This window comes from Falco rusticolus, chromosome 7, assembly GCF_015220075.1.
Source record: "Falco rusticolus isolate bFalRus1 chromosome 7, bFalRus1.pri, whole genome shotgun sequence".
NCBI classification, from domain to species: Eukaryota; Metazoa; Chordata; class Aves; order Falconiformes; family Falconidae; genus Falco; species Falco rusticolus.
This window is the reverse complement of record NC_051193.1, coordinates 14,542,726-14,561,220: the sequence shown is the minus strand read 5'-3', so window position 1 is coordinate 14,561,220 and position 18,495 is coordinate 14,542,726. Positions and strand designations below refer to the sequence as shown.

The following is an 18,495-nucleotide window of genomic DNA, read 5'->3' as shown; positions in this document are numbered from 1 at the left end:
CTGTCCAAATTTCTCTTCAGGGCCTGGATATCATTGATCAATACTCTATAGTTAGGTTAATAATCCAGACTTTTTATTCCCATTATATGGTTAAATGTTGTTTTAACTTTTTGTTTTGGTGTGTGCATATTTATAAATCTGAAATTCCATCTTACCTTAAGCTTTATCTACTTGCTATGTTGGCTTCTGGTTTTTACTTTAGGTTCTACCTATTTTGAAGTTCTTCATAACAATAAACAAATTACATTTAAACTGTTTATTAATTTAAGCAAATGAACAAAAAAAAAAAACAAAACCAAAACACCAGGATGATTTAGATTAGATTTATGTGGGCTTTTGAAATACTGTTTTACAGTTACCTGTGGTTATTAGAGTGCCTAGACTTGAATACTCTGCATCGACACTGTGTGACATGCCATTTTCATTGTTGGGTTTTGGAGACATTATTGTCCCAGGTGAGCAAATGTTTTTGGCAATTGTAACTTACAATTAAATATTTTGGGCTTGATTCATGACTGACTTATATTAGAGTTTATTCTACAAAGTAATTACTAAATAAAATGCAGCAGTTTGCCTTGATGTATCAATGCAGGGTACAACAAAAGCCACAATGTAAGAAGGTTTAGTATGTTACAGAACACTTAAATAGTGAAGGGTTTTTGTTTTTCTGTTGCACTGTATTGTGTAAATGCAAATCCCAGAGAGAAATCCAGTTGTCAGTATTAATTAAATCTCACTGAAATCTCACAGAAAGCAAGGATCCTGTGACTTCATGGTATTTTTGTATCCTAGACTACCTAATTAGAGGTGAGGTAACGGAAAATATATTATCAAATTTTTCCATCTTTCCCAGAAGAGCTGAATTTTGCCGTAGTTGGAGTCTTGAGCAAATTACTTAAGTCAGGCACAAAGCACCATCTTGTGAACAGCGTGCAGGCAAAATTGCTGATTAAGCGCTAACATAAAAATCCTATTGAAGAAAAGTATTAAAACTAGGTTATTGCTCTTCTGTATCAGAAAATTCAAAATAGCATGATGTAATTAACTTGCTTTAAAAACCAAAACCTTTTAATACCAAGCTCACTTGGCTTATATTTCCCTTAGGGTTTTCATTTTTAAGACTTACTGTAGGATTTCTTAAACTGCTTCTTGGCTTTCCAGAGATAAATGGGAAGGAGATAACATACAGTAATGGGAATTCTTATTATAAATTCTTTTTATTCTGCTTTGATTTGGAGGATTGCAGAGGGAAAAAAATCATGGGTAAACATTTCATTAGTCCTTTTTTAATTAATTTTTTTTTCCTTACAGGGCTTCTGGTTGCCTATTGTCGAAGATTTGATGTTCAAACAAGTTCATCTTCTGTATACTTCATTTCCTGCACAATAGGTAAATCACAGTACTTCAGCATCTTCATGGTAGCTGTTTTTCAATGGCAGGGCTAGATGGTTTTCTTCAGGTAGAGGTTTGGTGTTGTCAAGAATCTCTTTATCATCTTTTTAATGTGCCTGCCCTTACTTAAGGCGAGTATTCTTTATGGTAGTCAGTTGCTTTGAGAAAGCTTGCAAATACAGAGCAACGTATTGTCCTTCTCTTCTTCAATTATATTAACAAGATACTAATTTAAAAAAATAGTAATTCTGGCTTACTGAATGAGTGATGCTAATTTAAAAATTCACCCATTCCTGATTGATGTATAAATATCTTTTTATAGCTTACGCCATCGGTATGGTGCTGACTTTCATTGTTCTGGCATTAATGAAGATGGGACAACCTGCCCTTCTCTATCTTGTACCATGTACACTCATAACTAGCTCGCTTGTTGCTTGGCGGCGCAAAGAGATGAAGAAATTTTGGAAGGGAAGCAGTTACCAGGTAGGCTGGATGCCTTGAGTATTTTGTTGTTAATTCCTTTGAGTATATGCTTCTCTAAGTACTTGGTAATATATCACCCACAATCCAATTTTTACTAGTCTTTATGTTATCTTCTGGAACTAATAAAAGGAAAAATAGTTTTTACTCTTAAAAAAACCAACAACCCTTGGTAGTTAACAAAGCTTAAGGTTCAGTACTCATGGGGAAAACTTTTATTTAAAACTTGTTCTATTTTCTTTGAAATGTTTTTTTATGTTTTAACACTTCTCAACTATCATCCTGATGTGGTATGATATGAGTCACTGAACTAAGCGTGCAGATTCCAGTCTGCCCTAGACCAGCATTAAGAAACAGTTCAAAAAAAGTTGGTGATCAGTTAGAATTTCAGAAACGTTCCATGCATCACTGCTGCTCTGCATCGTCAGGATTACATGGAGCACTCGGCAGCGAAGCGGCTGGGTGGTTATATACTGTTTTCTGTCACAGCGCACACTGTGTGCGTTGCCTTGGGTATTCTGCATTTCCCCTTTGGTTATCCCTAGCACTACCCAGGCATCGCAGTCTTTAAAATCTAACCAGTGGTCTGCCTCTGACATGGGCACATTCTCCCTGATCTGACTTGCTGTAGTAACCGAGTGTGCCCTTGTGAGCTGGTGTTTATCAGCAGGCAGACCAGTCTCACTAATACCCTGAATTTTTTTTTTTTTTTGAGACCTAAAGTCCAATATTGTTTGAATTCAGAAACTATCACCTGCATCTAGGCTGCACTGAGCTCAGCTCAGAGGATGGATAGTCTGTTGCCGGGGGGAGATGGGTGATGTGAGGTGGTTGGTGGAAAGAAGCAGCTCCTGCTGCTTCAGCTTCTGGGTTGCAAGGTTTAGGTGCATCAATGGAAGTGGTAATTCTTGTAAATGTAAAACTGCAGCCATGCAGCTAATACTATGGTATTATCAGCTAAACACTACCTTTTGTTGCTCTAACTAACATCCTACACCTGCTTCAGCTGGAGCTTGGCTATGTATGAAATTACTGAGGGAATCTTCAGCTTTAGCTAGACACCCTGTCTTTTTGTCTACAAAACAACTTCTCCTGTGATAGGTCCAGTGACTACAAATCTTTCTTTGTAGATCAGAATGAATTTGGCTTACCAGGCATTTCTTTATAAATTGGTGATTGTTTGCTATTCTAATTAATTAATTCTAACATAAACAGTGTGACAAATATGAAGACCAGTAACTCTGGGTCGGTTGCGGAGGGGGAAAAAAAGCTTTGCAATTTATTTTCCTCACTTGAGTTCTGAGTAAGATTGGCCTAAGTAAATCTGGCAACTCTCGTTAGTGACAACCATTTCTTGCACTTTTCATAGCAAAACTCATACTTGGAAGAATTATGTTGCCATAGTAGTTATTTCATGTCCTTTCAACTGCTTTCTTGAAGGATTAAAACTGCTCTGAACTTCAGCTTGTTTTGAGGTCAGATGACTTAATTTCTGGCACAATTTAAGATCTTGATTTCCACCACCCTGAGTTAGAGTTGTCTATGATTGAACACCTCTGTGTAACTTTACTAACTCCTGTTTTTCTACAACTTTCTGAAGAACATTTTCTATATTTTTTTTCCAGAGGGTGTTACTCAAGTTGCACTCTCAGAACGCTGCAGTGTTGATCTTTCTCATGTGTTGTCCTCCTCATATAAAGCTGTATTGTGAACTGGCCTTACTAAACTTACAAACACGCAACTCCCCCACCCAGACAACCCACACAACCCCAGAGCTGAAATCTCCAGCTTTCAGTGCTCATTCTGAGAAGGAAATATATAGAAAGGTGACAGAAAGCTATTTTTTGCTACAGCAGTGGTAACTTGGTATGGAGCAGAGCTGCCCCATTGACAAGGGTGACCAGACTTCTGTAGAGGTTAGCTTTGTTTTCATGGGAAACTTTGCAGACTTGTTAGAGCAAAGCCCCCTAAGAACAGGGGTACAAGAGCATGTGCAGTGTGTGTATCATGTAACTAAACTTCATGAATGCTGCTGTTTGTTTATAGTCCATTAGTTAGCTTTTTTGAGTTTTGGGGTTTTCTGATTTTTGTTGTATATGCTTTTAATAATGGAATGAATTTTATTTAGGTATCGGACTCCCCCAGGACGCCTTTGCTACAAGGTGTGATTATGGCCTTCTTTTAATGCAACTTTATTAATCATCTTATGGTTTCTTTTTTTTCCCTGTGCTTCCTCTTTTCATTCTTTTTTGCATCTATGTTCTTTAATTTTCCGAGTAATCTGATAGAAGATGGTAGAAGTGAAGACAAGCTATAAATCTGGTTTTATGTTTAGGTGTTGGGTGTTTTTCTTCCTTTAAAGGAATGCAGGAAAATTTATATAAAGTACCAAAGGAGCCATGATTCCTAAGCCTGAAGGCAGGCTTTGTATGCCTCTCTACTCTGTAATTTCCCCAGTCCCTAGGAGTGTCTTCAAATATTTAGAATTGGTGTTAGTTCAGCTACTGTTTCCTATATGGAACTTAATTTTTCTGTGTCTCTGCATTGACATGAAAACCTGCTTAGTGCTAGACAGTGATTTTGTTGTCCTCTGTTACAATGTTCAGCATTATAATTTGCCTTTACTAATCATGTCTACAGTCCCTCTATCATCTTGTTAGTCGGCAGTATACTTTATCCTGTACTGTCTGCAGTGCTTGCAGTGGGATAGGGAGCAAAGATCCAGACCAGCTTTTGTGGTCTTGCTGCTACACAACTTCTAGACTGCAGCAAGAAGGTTTAACCTTGCTAGGCTATAGTTCATGGCTGCGAACACTGACAGTATTTATTTTAACTGTCTGCTGTCTCAAGCACAGTATGGAGGAAGCAATGCAAGCTTTAAAATTTCAGCTTTGTACAAAATTTAAGCATTTAAATCTTGAATTATATAATCTTGAATTATATTTAGTCAGCAGTCTGGAGTGACACATCTGTTTATAAAGCATAGCTTGTCTGCCCTGTACACTGAAGACAATTTGAGATGGTGAACTCTGACAGTGAACTGAAAAGTACTTTTCTCATTAGCCTCTTTCTTCTAATAAAGAGTACTTTTAACAATGTAAGTCTCATTAGAAAGCCTTAATAATAAAGAAATTAGATACAAAGCCAAGAAGAGGTTAGGAAGTGGGAGGGGTTGAGTGCAAATTAAAATCAGATGGCCAGACTGTATTTTTATAACTTAAAATTCTTCTGTCCTGCTGTGTGCACTCAAGTTCTTGGATAGGATTGTAAAGTCAGTTTTTCAATTTCTACTTTATACATACAGAAAATACTTGACTCCCTAAGATAGCTCTGAGGTCGCATGATTCTTAACTGAGAGTATTGATGTTTCTGCATAATGATGCAGTCTTAAATTCTAGTTATACTGTGTGTAGCTTTTTTGTGGAGTAGTCTTGAGGTGTAGTAAGTTGCTGCACAGAAAAACATTGTAACTATTCACTGAAGCGCAGAGATTTATTGAGGGAGCAACACACCTACTTTCCTACCACGAAATGGGCAGTATTGCTGCTGTGAAGTGTGTAATAAAGGTTTTTTCTAAGTCTTCTGGATTGCTTATAGTCCTCGTGTGTCTGCATGATAAACTAATTTTGATACTTTTTTCCCAGTTATTGATTTAATGAAAAAATATTATTTAGTTTTTATAGCAGGAAAATCTATGAAATCATCAGTAATATAATGAAAAATCTAGTGGACTAATGCAACTTTGAAGTTTCCCAGGTGGCATAGTCTTGCAACTTTTCAGACTGTCAGTTTTGAAGGGTTTAGCAAGCTTTCTTAATCTCTCTTTGAAATAATAATCAACAGATTTATCATCAGCATATTACACAGCATGCATGTGCTGTTTAGTACTGTAATTTTAAATCACACTTGTAGTTACTTGCAAATTAATTATCGCTAGAAATTGTTAAGAATTATGCGAATGCGACATCAGAGTGAATCTTGCAGGCAAGTGTTGTGCGTAGGTACTATGTACTCTTTTACAGGTAGGAGTATGATATTGCAGCTTCTGGTTTGGCTTGGTGTTTGGTTTATGGAGGGGGTTGGTTGCGTTTTTTGGTTTTTGATAGTTCACAGTGTTAGGAGATGGCTTTAATTAAAATACATTTATGTTTAACCTCTCTTGACACCGCCCACCCCACCCGTTAAAACCTGTCAGGAATTCAGATATGGAAGAAAATCTTCTGAATCTCTTCCACTTTATAAATGTTTGTTAGCTCTCCACAATGTATGATCTAATTGCTTTGGCTTTTTTGAGGCTTGAAATGACACCTTTGTCTGGGATTTTAGCATGGTGCCTTCATCTCACTGCTGTTGTCATCAAGATTCATGCAGTTTCTGCTGAGTCTTTGAGGATGAAGTTGTCCTGAGAGAACCTACAACAGAAATACTTTTGGAAAAAGCTGCTTAATGCAATCTTACATTTTTAGAAAGGCATCTGTTGTCCCTGACTTCAAGTTGTGGGCTACTCTTCTTCTATATGGTGGAGACATTAAAATGGGGGTGGGGTGACTTGCTTTTTTTTTTTTGCCTTTTTGATGTACATTTATGTGCATCAAAAAAACCCAAACACCCTTTTGGTTTTAAAGTGAACTTAAAAGTTTGATATATTAAGCAGAGGCTTTAAATACAGGGGGCATCTCCAACATAAATACATTTTGTTCTACTTACCTTGCTGTAGGATTAAGAGAAGAATCTTTGACTCTGTGCTACAATTCAGCATATCCCATAGTGTTAACTCCTTCCTTCTGGAAGCATCTTGTTGATTTAGGAGGGAAACACTTTACAAAAATGCTTCCCCACACTACCTTCTCTGTTAGCTGTTAGATGATCCTCTCTAGGATGGAGGAAGATAATGGCATTATTTGATGTAATGTGGTACTGCGGGGGTGGGGGTGTTTTTTTGCCAGAAACAAAACTTCAATCCTCATTCAAAATGACAGTTTAACTTCTGTAATTGTAGGGAGTGTTTTGCTTTTGGTGACTTTTGATGTGGGTTTTTGGTCACAGTGCAGGGAAAGTTCTAGATATTCTGAAGTGAATGCAACACTGTCATTAGCAGAGGAGCCTGGTATCTGCTACTGGATTGAGCGTGTGCTATTGCTGTAACTCAGTTCTTGGGTGTATTGGCAATGCCTTAATTCTTACTGTCTTAATTCTGACACATGAAGGATGTGAAGGATTGTCCCTAGTTTTAGTCAGATCTATATATTGTGGCCATTGGGCTCTTCTAAGCCTTACCCAAGTCCCAGTGACTTGTTTCTGCCTTCTGAACTGTCATCTCACCTTCCTGCACAGCATGTTGTTGTGTCTGGACTGGGAAACAGCTTGTTTAAGCAAACCTGCTTTTAATAGGACATGTTTGTATACCTGCAATGAAACAATTCTGTTGGCATAAGAGAAGGTATGGCACAGAGGTGGGTCACAGCTAGAAAAGAAGAGAGAAGTTAATGGAACTGCTCTCTTTGCCCTATAAAGAGAATTATACCACGCTAAAGTGCATATGACAGAACAGTGCCAGAGCCTAGCTTTGTCTTGACAAGGATCCTCCAGCGGGTGCTAGTTAGACAAGAATGCAATCATGTCCTCTGTCATGTGGAAAGCTGTTGTACACCAAGACAGGGAGCTCTCTTACTGTTAGGCAGGATGTGCTGGTATGGAGGAACAGATGTAAGGTTTTCTACCTTTTGACACTGAAAGCATTGTGCCCTTGTCCTAATAATCCTGCCACGCTAGGCATATGAGCTCCTTGACACATTGTCTTTCAGCATTAGTTTTACTGCTTCTGTACCTTCTGTCTGTGGTTGTCAGCTATGGAAACAGTCCAATCCTTGGGCTCTTGTTAATCACGCTTGAAGTCTGAAGCCTTCAAACTGGTGGGTCTTACTTTGCCATGCTAACAAATGTGCATGTTACCTCTGTAATTTTAGTGCCTTGTCCTGTGGAGGAGACAGGAGCCTTTGTTGCCCTGGTTGCCCTCTAGCAGTACAGCGGTGGGTAGGGAAACAGGCTGCTTTTTAGTCAGGAAAAGTGCAACGTTGTCTTGTGTTATTCAGGTGACCTAATCAGTTACATTAATCGGAAAGTATAATCAGTCTATATAGTAATTTGGTTTAGATTTTCTTCCGTTGCAGACTTTACAATTCAATTTCCTTTATCGTTTTTACAATAAAATGAAAATTTACAAAGAGATGTTGGCAATACAGTTAGTAAAAACTAACTGTACTATAGCTAGCCTTTACAGTCGTGAAAAGAGAAAGCTACTCGAGAAGAGAATTCAAGCTATTGTTTGCTACCTGTAAATGTTAGGTAGGATCCTAGGGCCTGTTTCTGGTTCTACAAACCATGTTTTTGAAAAATTTGCTTAACCCCAGTCAGGTGGTTTGGGTTTTTTTCCTGTATTTAATAATTGAGACACTTTTGACTTACAAGTTTAATTTCTTGTAGAGGACTTGAATCCTTGGTTGGAGGATGCTTTTGTAGTGGGAAGCATTAGCTAAGAGAGCTTTGATTAAGTTGGCTTGAATACTTTTCTGATCTATAGAGGATTTCTTACCTGTATGCTGCTAAAATGCACTCTAACACATGTTTAATTATATTCCTCTTAGCTAACAAATACTTTGGAGCAGTGGGGGAAAAGCAGTATTTCTTTGTAAGAAGCTATTGCTCTTTTTTTTTTTTTTTTCTTCCCTCCATTTAGATGATGGAGCACCTGGATTACACAGGAAATGAAGAAAGCACAGCATCAGCCAGTGAACAGCCTGGAGGACAATAACACGTAGGATCCTGATTTAAAATAGTATTCAATTTTTCTACAAATAAATTACAGTAAATTTGGTGAAACTTTACAATATTTCTCACTCGGTAAAAGGATTTTTTACTCCAGCTCCTATATTTTTATGGAAAATATTGTTAAAACCAGAAAAGTTATCAAAAGAGACTTGCATTTTTACAGCCAAACCATAGCTAGTAAAACTGTGCCTTATTTCGATATAAATAAAAGATATTTTCTATGCAGTTTTCCAAATGTGTTTCTATACAGTATATTTTTATAAAAAACACTTGCCCATATCAATTTGATGCATTAAATGTTTTCTTGATTTTGATTATTCATTTTTTTAAGAAGTACAGTACCCTTTGTAGGATTTCTTTCCAGATTTTGAATGTAAAGATGGATAATAATGTAACTGTACCAACTAAAGAATGAAACTGTAGTTCCATTACTAAAAGTAACTGAATAAACTGTGTGTATGTTAGTCTACCTACATTGTAAGCCATAAAATAGAGAAGAGGGCAAATGTAGCTTGGGGTTCTGAGCTTTTCCCCCTACTGCCCCTTGCCTCCCCCCCCAGTCACTGGCTTAAATCTTATGGAGACTGTTAAACTTTGATGCAAGTCTTTGGATTATATACATCACCAACCATTAAAAAAAAAAAAAGTTGGGGAGGTACTTACACAGTGGTCCTGGAAACTTAGGTGCAGCTCCTGGAATAGTTGACAAACAAGATGGTGCAAAAGGCAAAAGAGTTGTTGCTCAAGAAGTGCTGTTTGGGGGGGTGGGGTGAGATGTTAAATCTGGCCTGGTTCTTCTCCTACTCATTGAGACTAGGTCTGTATTTGTGGCCTTTGTCTGGCTGTGGAGCAGTTCAAAGGGAGGACGACAGGAAAGATTTACAGATTTTTTATTTTTTTTTAGCTTTTGCATCTACACAATACTTTTTTAAAACTATTTTTGAAAATTCTTTGCAATTGATAGACAAAACAACAGGTTTGAATAGTGCTAGTAGTGCCTGTGTTAGTTAAGGCCAATGCATGTGTTTTAACTTGTTTAATCTTAATTTGTTTTAGCTTTTAAAGACTTGGAAAAGAAGGAATAGTTTAAATCATTAGTTTGCATTTAGAAGAGTTTGAGTTCATTTGATACTTCTTTTTTCAGGAAACTGCAAATTGAGGGGGATTAGGCATAGAAAATTTGTGTACCTGTAATGCTAACACTTTACACCAAAGAAAATTGGAAAAGGCAACAACAGCAGACCACTGAGTTCACTTAGTGCTAATGTCAGGTAGTTATTAAAACATTTTTCCTATTCTTTAAATAAATGTCATTCCTGTATTCCGTACAAGTTCAAGAACCCGGAAAAAACCCCCGAATTAATGCAAGCTTTCCAGCAGTGCCTCATGGAATTGCCTCAGTATTTATCTGAAGGTCACCTCTAGACATTTATAGTTAGTTTGGGGCATGCTGGCTCAGGAAAATTTACCCAGGTTAAATCTAGTTTAGCTAGATTTACTTTGGAAGTATGCTAATTAAGACAACTGTAAATCTGTATTGCCAGTTAACAAAGACTTAACTGCAAATTCACTGCTTAACTTGGTAAAAGTTATGTATAAACCTTTGTTCGCAAGAGTCGGGAGCAGACAAACTTACAGCCTGTGTATCACTTGTTGCTGTTCACACAGATTAACTGTGGTGCCAGTTGATACGGGTAAGATAACCACCTTGCTTACAACTTTCCTAAGAAAACATAAATTACAAATGGGTTTCATAGTTGCCCCTCTTGACTTTCTTGACCTAAGCTTGAACTGACAGCCTCAGAATACAATGATCTTGTGCACCATCTTCAGTTTTTGACTTGCACTTAATAATAAATTACAGCATACCTCAGTTTTCCAATAGCAGGCTGAAAACGTCTTCTGATGTGTTGTCATGCTCTTTGACAAGCCCAGTATCTGCCAAAGTTAAATGGTTCCGAAGAAGTTTCTGAAAATTCCTGAAAGAGATAAAGAAGTCATACCTCATTCAAAGTCATGCACTACTCAAAGCCCTTGGAAGCTTCACAGATCTATGTAATTATGACTCCTCTTTCTCTTTGGAATCTTCTGCCTGGAGGATTTATTGAATTTTCAGCTATAAATGATAATGGAGTTAGTATAAATAGAGAAGACCTTTGGCAATGTAAGTGTCTTTAGCAGCTGGCTGTGGAAACTCTGTCTTGTTCTGTGCCTAATTATGCTCCATGCCTGATCATGCCTGAGGTTTCACGCATATGTGCTGCAGTTTAATGGGATGTAAACTAACTTTTTTCTTTCAAATGCGTAGGTGCTTTGTTTACAAAAATTAAGAATGGAGTTTAAAATTTTATATAAATAATAGGTTAGTATTGACTACTGAAATGAGGTTTTCCTAAGTTCAATAGAACTGATGGCAACACTTTTAGCAATTTTGAATGTTTTTAATGCTAAATTTGGTTGGGCTAAACACTGTTAAAAGCCTTTTTAGTCATACTTTAATATAAAAATCTTACTACCTTTTCATTGTATGTTTACTGACAACAGCCCCCTTCCTTAGGACTTTTAAGTTATCACTTTACAAATGTTATTAATAAATGTTACTTGGGAAAAAAATAATCGAGTAATTGCTTTGTTCTCACTCATCTTTTTCTTACTGTGAATGTTCAGGGCTAAACAGTTAATGCTTCATAATACCAAGTAAGTTAAAAATTCATGATACGCCCCCATACATACGTAGCTGTGGTTTTTATCCATCCTGCCTGATGTATCAAAGTTATGATTCTGTTTGTAAATACCGATGTGGTGGTTTTGATGGACTGTGCTTTTTTGCCCCCCTCCCTCCTGCCCCTTTTCCTTTATTCAGGGGTAGGGGGTGAACTGAGGTGTGTGAATTGAGCTGCATCAATTTTACTGGTTTAACTCAGCAAATGCTTGTTGCTCAGCTGTTAGTCATGGGGCTCTGTGAAAGTGTACCTGACAAACAGCCGGTTAGGAATTTAACACATGCAAGCTTCTTGATGGGAAGAAGTTTACTTGCATTCAGCCTCGGAAATAGTGCTGTAGAAGCACTGTTCAACTGGATGTACTTAGCTTTAGATGTGAAGGGCAAGAAAAAGGCAAGCTTCAGTCTTGAAACCCAGGCTGGGTTGGAAATGTTGGCAGAGGAAAAAGAAATAGCACTGAACCTGAATACACTTGCTAATGTGATCCTTGAGACCCCCCCTAGAACCATGTGATAGTATGTTTGTATTTAACATGTTTTTTTTAAATATTTGAAGCCTCTGCTGCTCAAACACTGGAGGTTTCAGTAGCACTGAGTCACAGTAATTGAGTAAATGCTCTTTGAATTTACTTATTTTAAAAAACAGGAAGACCGGGCACAGCTGCAATCAGCAAACTTGTTTTTCACTGTCTGTTCCCCATGCATTCCGTTGTTAAGGCTGGGATGTTCAACGCGGAGCAAAACTGCAAATCTCAAGAGGCTTTAAAACTGCAAGGAGGGGGGCATTTTCTTCTAAGGAAGATAGTTACCATTACTAGTTACCAAGTGCTTGCCTGGTTAGATTGGCCCAATCTTTACAATACCATTCCATTTAGACGCAAGAAAATGCTTTTCACTGTGAGTGTGGTCAAACACTGGAGGAGGTTGCCCGGAGAGGTGGCGGGGTCTCCGTCCTTGGAGGTACTCAAGTGGACACAGGCCTGGCAGCCTGCTCTGAGCAGGGGGGTTGGACTACTATGCAGTCCATAGAGGAGCATTCCAACTCTACTGCTCTGATTATTAAAGCATTTTTCTGCTTGTTTTCCAGCTTGAATAATTGCCATTTTTTTCTCTATAGAAAAATCCAAATTTTATTACCACAATGTGGGTTTGATTTTTCACTTGGAATAACTTACTTCTACTAAAACTGTTAGATTTAAGCATATATAAAAGTTGTCTTTGGCTTTGTAATGCTTTCAGAAGCTAAAGTACTGTTTTAATTTTGAGTAGCCTATATAGCACATTTTATCAGATGAATGATTTATCCTTCTAATTTTTCAGGGAAGAAGGAGGACAGCGACTCAGATTGTTATCCCTTTTGTCAGAAGTGAGTGATCAAAGTTCAAGGTTTTGTATTCTTGAGAGAGGCTGATGATGGAGGCTCAGGTATCTCTGGAATCCCCCTTCTTTATAAAGAATGTGCAAGATCCTGTTTCCCTGAACACAGAGGGCATCAAATGGCTGAGAATAGTTTTGGGGTTTTTTTGCATGCAGCTCAAAGACCTTTTAACTAAGAAAGTGTTAGATCAAAGAGCTCACTTTCAGCTTTTTCTTAGGAGTGTGTTCACAGGTATTCTGCTGTCTGGTTTCCTGTTCCCTTTCCTTGCCGGGTGCACATACTCGCCTTCTTTCTTTCCTTCTCTTTGCAGCAATACCAGCATGTTTTGAAGCATCTTTGCACGTTACTTTATCTTGGACAATAATATGTTCTTCTGTTCCTGTATGGAGACAACAGCTTATCTTCTGAAAATCCTTCTTCAGTGTTAAGGTCTCACTGAATTTCTGGGGTTGCATGATTGTTGGTGCAACAGCCTGGCTTAGATTTGAAAACCAAAAAAAAGTAAAGTAAGTTTTTTACAGTTTTATCAGAGGCTGAAATGCTCTCATGCTGGCTTTCCCTGTGCTTTGCAGAAAGGCTACCAGTGTATATCAACTAATGTATTGTACATGCCTTGGGAATACAAGAAAATACAACAGGGATCAGTACGTTTAAAAGTTGAACAATAACTTGGTTCAGTTTCAAGCTCCGTTGTGATGTGTCCCTATCAAAGCTACAAGAAAAGTGGGGTCCTTTTAATTAATGTTTCTTTCAAAAGTTAAGGGAGACTATGCTGGGAAATCGATCCATCCTCGTGGATTTAAGGCAACTAACTGCAGAAAATTAGCTAACAGGTATTGCTGGTAGGTGAGTATTCATCTGGTAGCTGATTTCAGAAATAAATTCTAAAAGTAAATTTACATTATAGTCATAATGGAAAAAAGAGCAAATGCATGCCCATCTGTACCTTTACCTCTAGGAAGTGGAACAGCAAACCTCTGCAGGACAAAGTGACGCTTGTCAGAGTCGCTGTCAAATAAGAATTCAAAGTTGGATAATTAACACCAGGTTTGTATAGGCTTGCCTAACATTTTACCTTTTGATTATGAGGAACTTATCCCTGCATTTAGAAAAAACAAAAAAACAAAAAACAAAAAAAACCAACCAAGAAACGGGGCTCCTGTGAACTTGTCTCTGATTTCTAAAATTCAGGAAGAAGTTGGTTTGACCTGCTGCTCTGTTCTTGTAAAGCAGTTTGTTCAAGACTGTCGCACTGGGCTGGCGTTGCCTGCTGCTGCTGCCTGGCCACACAGAGAAGTGGCACCTCTGGCTGCTGCTGTTTCCCCCGCTGGTTTGGGCAGTGCAGTCATGGAAGGAGGTGCTGCGTGTCTGTTTGGAGATGTCTCTAGACAGACGTGGAGCATCTCCTCTGCACAGAGGCCACCTTGCTGCCTGTCCACCATGTGCCAGCTGGGCTGCTAACAAGCAGAAACTTAAACCAAGGATTTGTGAGGCCAAAGAACAATTTTGACAGGGAAGCTTTAAAAAAATCTCGTAGAAGTTATGGGGGGAGAAAGTTCAGAAGGAACAAAACTGACATAAAGTAGGCGTTTTTTTGGTTTGTTTTTTTTTTTTTTTTTTAAAGGCAGACACTAATAAAATCTTGCAAAGGGCCACCATTGTGGTGTAAATGCCCTTGTGGTGTAAATGTCCTCGTGCAGTTCAGGCAGCTATTGATTTTACATATGTAAATAGGAGTAGAGAGTGGAGGCACACCCTTGGCAGTTCTGTGCAAGACTTGGGCCTGTGTTGGTTAAGCTCTCAAACAATTTTCTGAGCAGTAAGTAATGTATCATATTCCTAAGTACAGGATAGGCTTACATTATACTTTAGATGATGGGTTGGGTAATGTATCTTTTTTTGTGCATTTACGGAGCATGTTGAAGGCAAAATCGTGCATTCAGAACTACTGTGTGCACTCCATTAGTTCCTTAACTTCGATATCCCTTCCTATTAACGTGGGCTATCTTTAATGCACGTTTTAAAACGAAAGATACCATGCTCTCATTTGCCTAATTTGGATGTGACAAGCCGTACCGCAGTCTTGAGTTACTGGTTTTGCATTCTGAGCTTGGTTTATTACTCACCTGGTCCTTTGCACTGCCATCAGAAAGCTACTCTACAGCCCTTTCCTAGTGCTGGAGGTAATTTGCCAGTCCCAGAAGAAGGGGGAAGGACTGAAAAGATATGCCTCGCATAGCTTTCCCTGCATTTGCATTGCAGGGTAAATAGCTGACTTTGTAGGATGCTCTAGCCTGAATTTAACGCCTAAATGGAGTGAAAACACTGCTGCTGTGGTGGGCCTCATGGTTAGAGGGGAGCTGGGCAGAACTGCACTGGTGGCCTTTGGGTGACACCAAATCAGCTTTCCTTTCTCTAAAGGCAAGCTATCTCTTGTGTTCGCTTTTCAGAATTACTTTGTATAGTAAGATGTCAATGCTATTTTGCCAATTTTAATACGTGAGCAGTTCTGTTACTTCAATCTAAATACATACATTGCTTGTGAGATTGGAGCCTAAATCCATTACAGGGGATAATCTGATTTGGCTGTTAAATATGTGAAATTGACTTTTTTGTTTTTCTTGATATACCTAGAATTTACCCTACATGTTATGACTTATTTCTTGAATGTACAGCTAAGGCACTTCCTTCCTTTGAAGGAATACATCTCAGCTGTTAAAGCTAACGTGTTGCTCAGACTAACTACTTCTTGGTTTTGAAGAACCTTGCTATAATGCAAAAAGATTACTAAACCTTTGGGACTTCTTCAGAAGATGATGTGTAACTCTGCAGTGTAATACATACCAACAAAGTAACCAGAATTTCCAAACAGTTTAGAAACTCTGAAGTTACGTGTTTCTTGAGTTTTATTTTCCCTGGCTTCAATGGAGACACTCCTCCTTTTAGGTTATATTTCCCAAGCGTTGTGATTAACAGCAATAAGCTCTTTCTACTTCATCCCATTTTGAAACAGCGTATTTTGAATTGCTGAAAAGTTGCATGTTTGTAAGGTTATTTGGTGTATTATCTGAGAGGTAGTGGGCAAAATATTTTCACAAAGCCTTGGCAATTCTAGCACTGGGAAAACCCTTCACAAATTATGAGGGGACCTGCAGATCCCATTAACCTGTGTCATTTTACGCTTTTTTTGCCTCACTTGACAAGCTTTAAAACTTAGTGTTTGTTGAAAAATAAGTATCTTCAGTGTCAGGAGTAACAGAATGTAAACTGGTGAGTTGCCACTTTAGCTAGACAGCAGATTTACCTAGATATACAATAAATGGACAAACCTGTGGCTGAAAAAAATAAAAGTATTTGGGAGAGTTCACCCTTGTTAGAAGAATAAGAAAAGTGAATCAGTAATACCTCTTTTCTGCCACAAGTGACTTTTGTAAGGGACAAAAATGGTTTCTACACAGAATCTGTTTGACCTTGAGTAGGATATTAACTAGATCTCCTTATCAGTTGGCATTTGCATCTGATTTAACTACATGAACTCCAGCATGTATTTTGAACAACTTTAAAAGAACAGTGGCAGAATAACAGTGTATCTCTGGTGTACAGAGTCCAACAAAGTCAAAACCAGATGACTTCTGTTTAACGGTAGCTCATCTCATCTCTCAGAAAGAGGAATACTGTATTTTAATTTTTTCTTTCTCTGCACGAGTCAGTATTTCATCTATGTGAGGGTGAGCAAGCCGTCAGCCAGCTTCATCCTGGCTACTGGCTATTGCAGTATCAAGATAAGGGCTGCTTTGGAGAGGTTTCTTGCAATTCTTTAGCACTTAATGCAGTGAGATCAAGTTACGGCTGGTTTAATGCGATGTAAAACCTATTAAGGTTGCCATCGCAAATTTTAAACGATGATTTCATAACAAGCTTAACATAAAGTGCCAGTGACAGACTGATTGTTTAGTTGAAGATACAAAAATGAGATATGGGAACCACATAGCAAAAGGAGTTTTGTTTAAACCAGTTATATTCCATTTTAGATAACAGAAGCTTGCCTCAGGTTAAAGGTCCTTAAATGCAATAAGGTATAAAATAATGCTTCATTATTTCTTCCTAATTCACAGCTGACAGTTGTTGATTTGGAAGGAGATATCAGAGGAATTCTGGGTTGACAATTGCTGTGGTTGGGAGATAACGCTTGGGGTGACAAGTAGCAAATATTTATCCTACAGCTTCATCCTCTAAGGCTGAGGTACAGTAATCAAAACATAAGATTTAACATCTGAATGTAGAATAACTCAATCTTTTTGGATGACTGACACCGCTAGCTTAGGGTCAAATCACATCATGTTCTGTATGGCTGATAACGTAATCGAAGGATATAAGGTGACTTCCCCGTGCCTTGCGCCGTCACTGTTCCCCGTCGTGCTATGTCCTGCCCCTCCTTCACAACACTGAAGGCTGACGCTCCCCCAGACAGTGAGGCAGAGAGGATGTTGATGACTCATTTTTCCTTCATTTTCTTCACAAGCTGTTCCAGTGAAATAATGTGCTGTCTCTCCATCTATGCTTATCACAAACAGCTGAACTTTTCATACAATTTGATGTCAATCGCTTTACAGTTTTGCAGGATCAACAGGAAAAAAGGCATGGAAAATTCCTCACCTCAAGCATGCTTTCCTAAAACAATGGCTTGTACCAGGGAAGTCTCATGCCCAGGCTGGCCTCCAGCTACTTTTTCCGAATTCTTTGCTGCTTCTAGCTCTTGCATTTACAAACATTAAACTTAGAGGGTACGGGAAGCAAGTCAGTATAGCCCAAATACTGCTGTGAGATGAGGTGAAGGAGCTAATCATAGAAGAACTTGCTCTCATTAACTTCATGTGTGACGTGAGGAGGTTTAGATTAATCATTTAGAATGGGGGGAAAAAAGAGGAAGGGAGGAAGCAGGAATGTGGTAGTTTGTCAGAAATGCTTTATCGTGTTAGCCAAAGAACTCAGAAATCCCCCACTTTCTCTGCTTTCCTTGGGAAAGTTCTTGAACAATCTCCAGAAAAATATACTGGGCTTCCACTGCTCCTTCTGTTCCTGCTCTGTAAGCCAAGAGCTAGCACTAGCACTTGGGAATCCAGGCGGGAACAAGTAGCTGCAGGGCAGCAGGCTTGGGATTTCTCCTGCAGTAAGAGTGAATCCAGTGTGTTATTTGCGAGATCTTGCACTCAGAACTAATTTAAGTTTTCCCTGGAAACACCTAATTTTCCTGTTCAGTGGAAATTAAAGAGTCCTAGGGGCCTAATTTCCATACCTATGTAAGAGAGCACAAATTCTGAAGCTGACTAAAAAGAAACACCAGGAGCTCCTCTGCAGCTGAGCTCCCTGCAGCAACACCCTAACGTGGAAGCTGAATGCCCAGTTGCCTGGATTTTTCCAAATTTGTGCCTTTTGTTTGTAGCCAATTTACTGCTGGACTTGCCCTGCTAAATGGCTGTTAACGCGAGGACCTTTTGCTTCCTGTTACCTACGGTTCAGTCTAAACTAGGGGCTGCCAATTCTGCTTTTTTTTGAATGCTTGACTTGATTTTTGATCACCCCTTTCTAATCATTGCAGTGGGTCTAGTAAATTTGGTAGCGTGCTGAGCCTCAGACTCCTCAGAGGCAGTTTCTGTCATGCTGAGGCTCACCAGTTTTCGGCTGGGTGCACAGA

At 38.6% G+C, this 18,495-nt stretch overlaps 1 protein-coding gene across 3 annotated transcripts in view; it reads left to right on the top strand.

The window, feature by feature from the left end:
* The window catches only part of SPPL2A (signal peptide peptidase like 2A), a 30,567-nt gene extending 19,262 nt beyond the window's left edge, over positions 1-11,305 (top strand). For 2 of the 3 annotated variants that reach the window (XM_037395630.1, XM_037395629.1), the window contains 4 exons: positions 356-455; positions 1,312-1,389; positions 1,715-1,875; positions 8,609-11,305. In XM_037395630.1, coding sequence (XP_037251527.1) covers positions 356-455; positions 1,312-1,389; positions 1,715-1,875; positions 8,609-8,683 — 414 coding nt within the window. In that variant the 3' untranslated portion in view covers positions 8,684-11,305. Of the gene's footprint in view, positions 1-355; positions 456-1,311; positions 1,390-1,714; positions 1,876-4,000; positions 4,035-8,608 lie in introns of all 3 variants that reach the window. The other variant, XM_037395631.1, reaches the window with a different exon arrangement.
* The last annotated feature ends 7,190 nt before the right edge of the window (positions 11,306-18,495 follow it).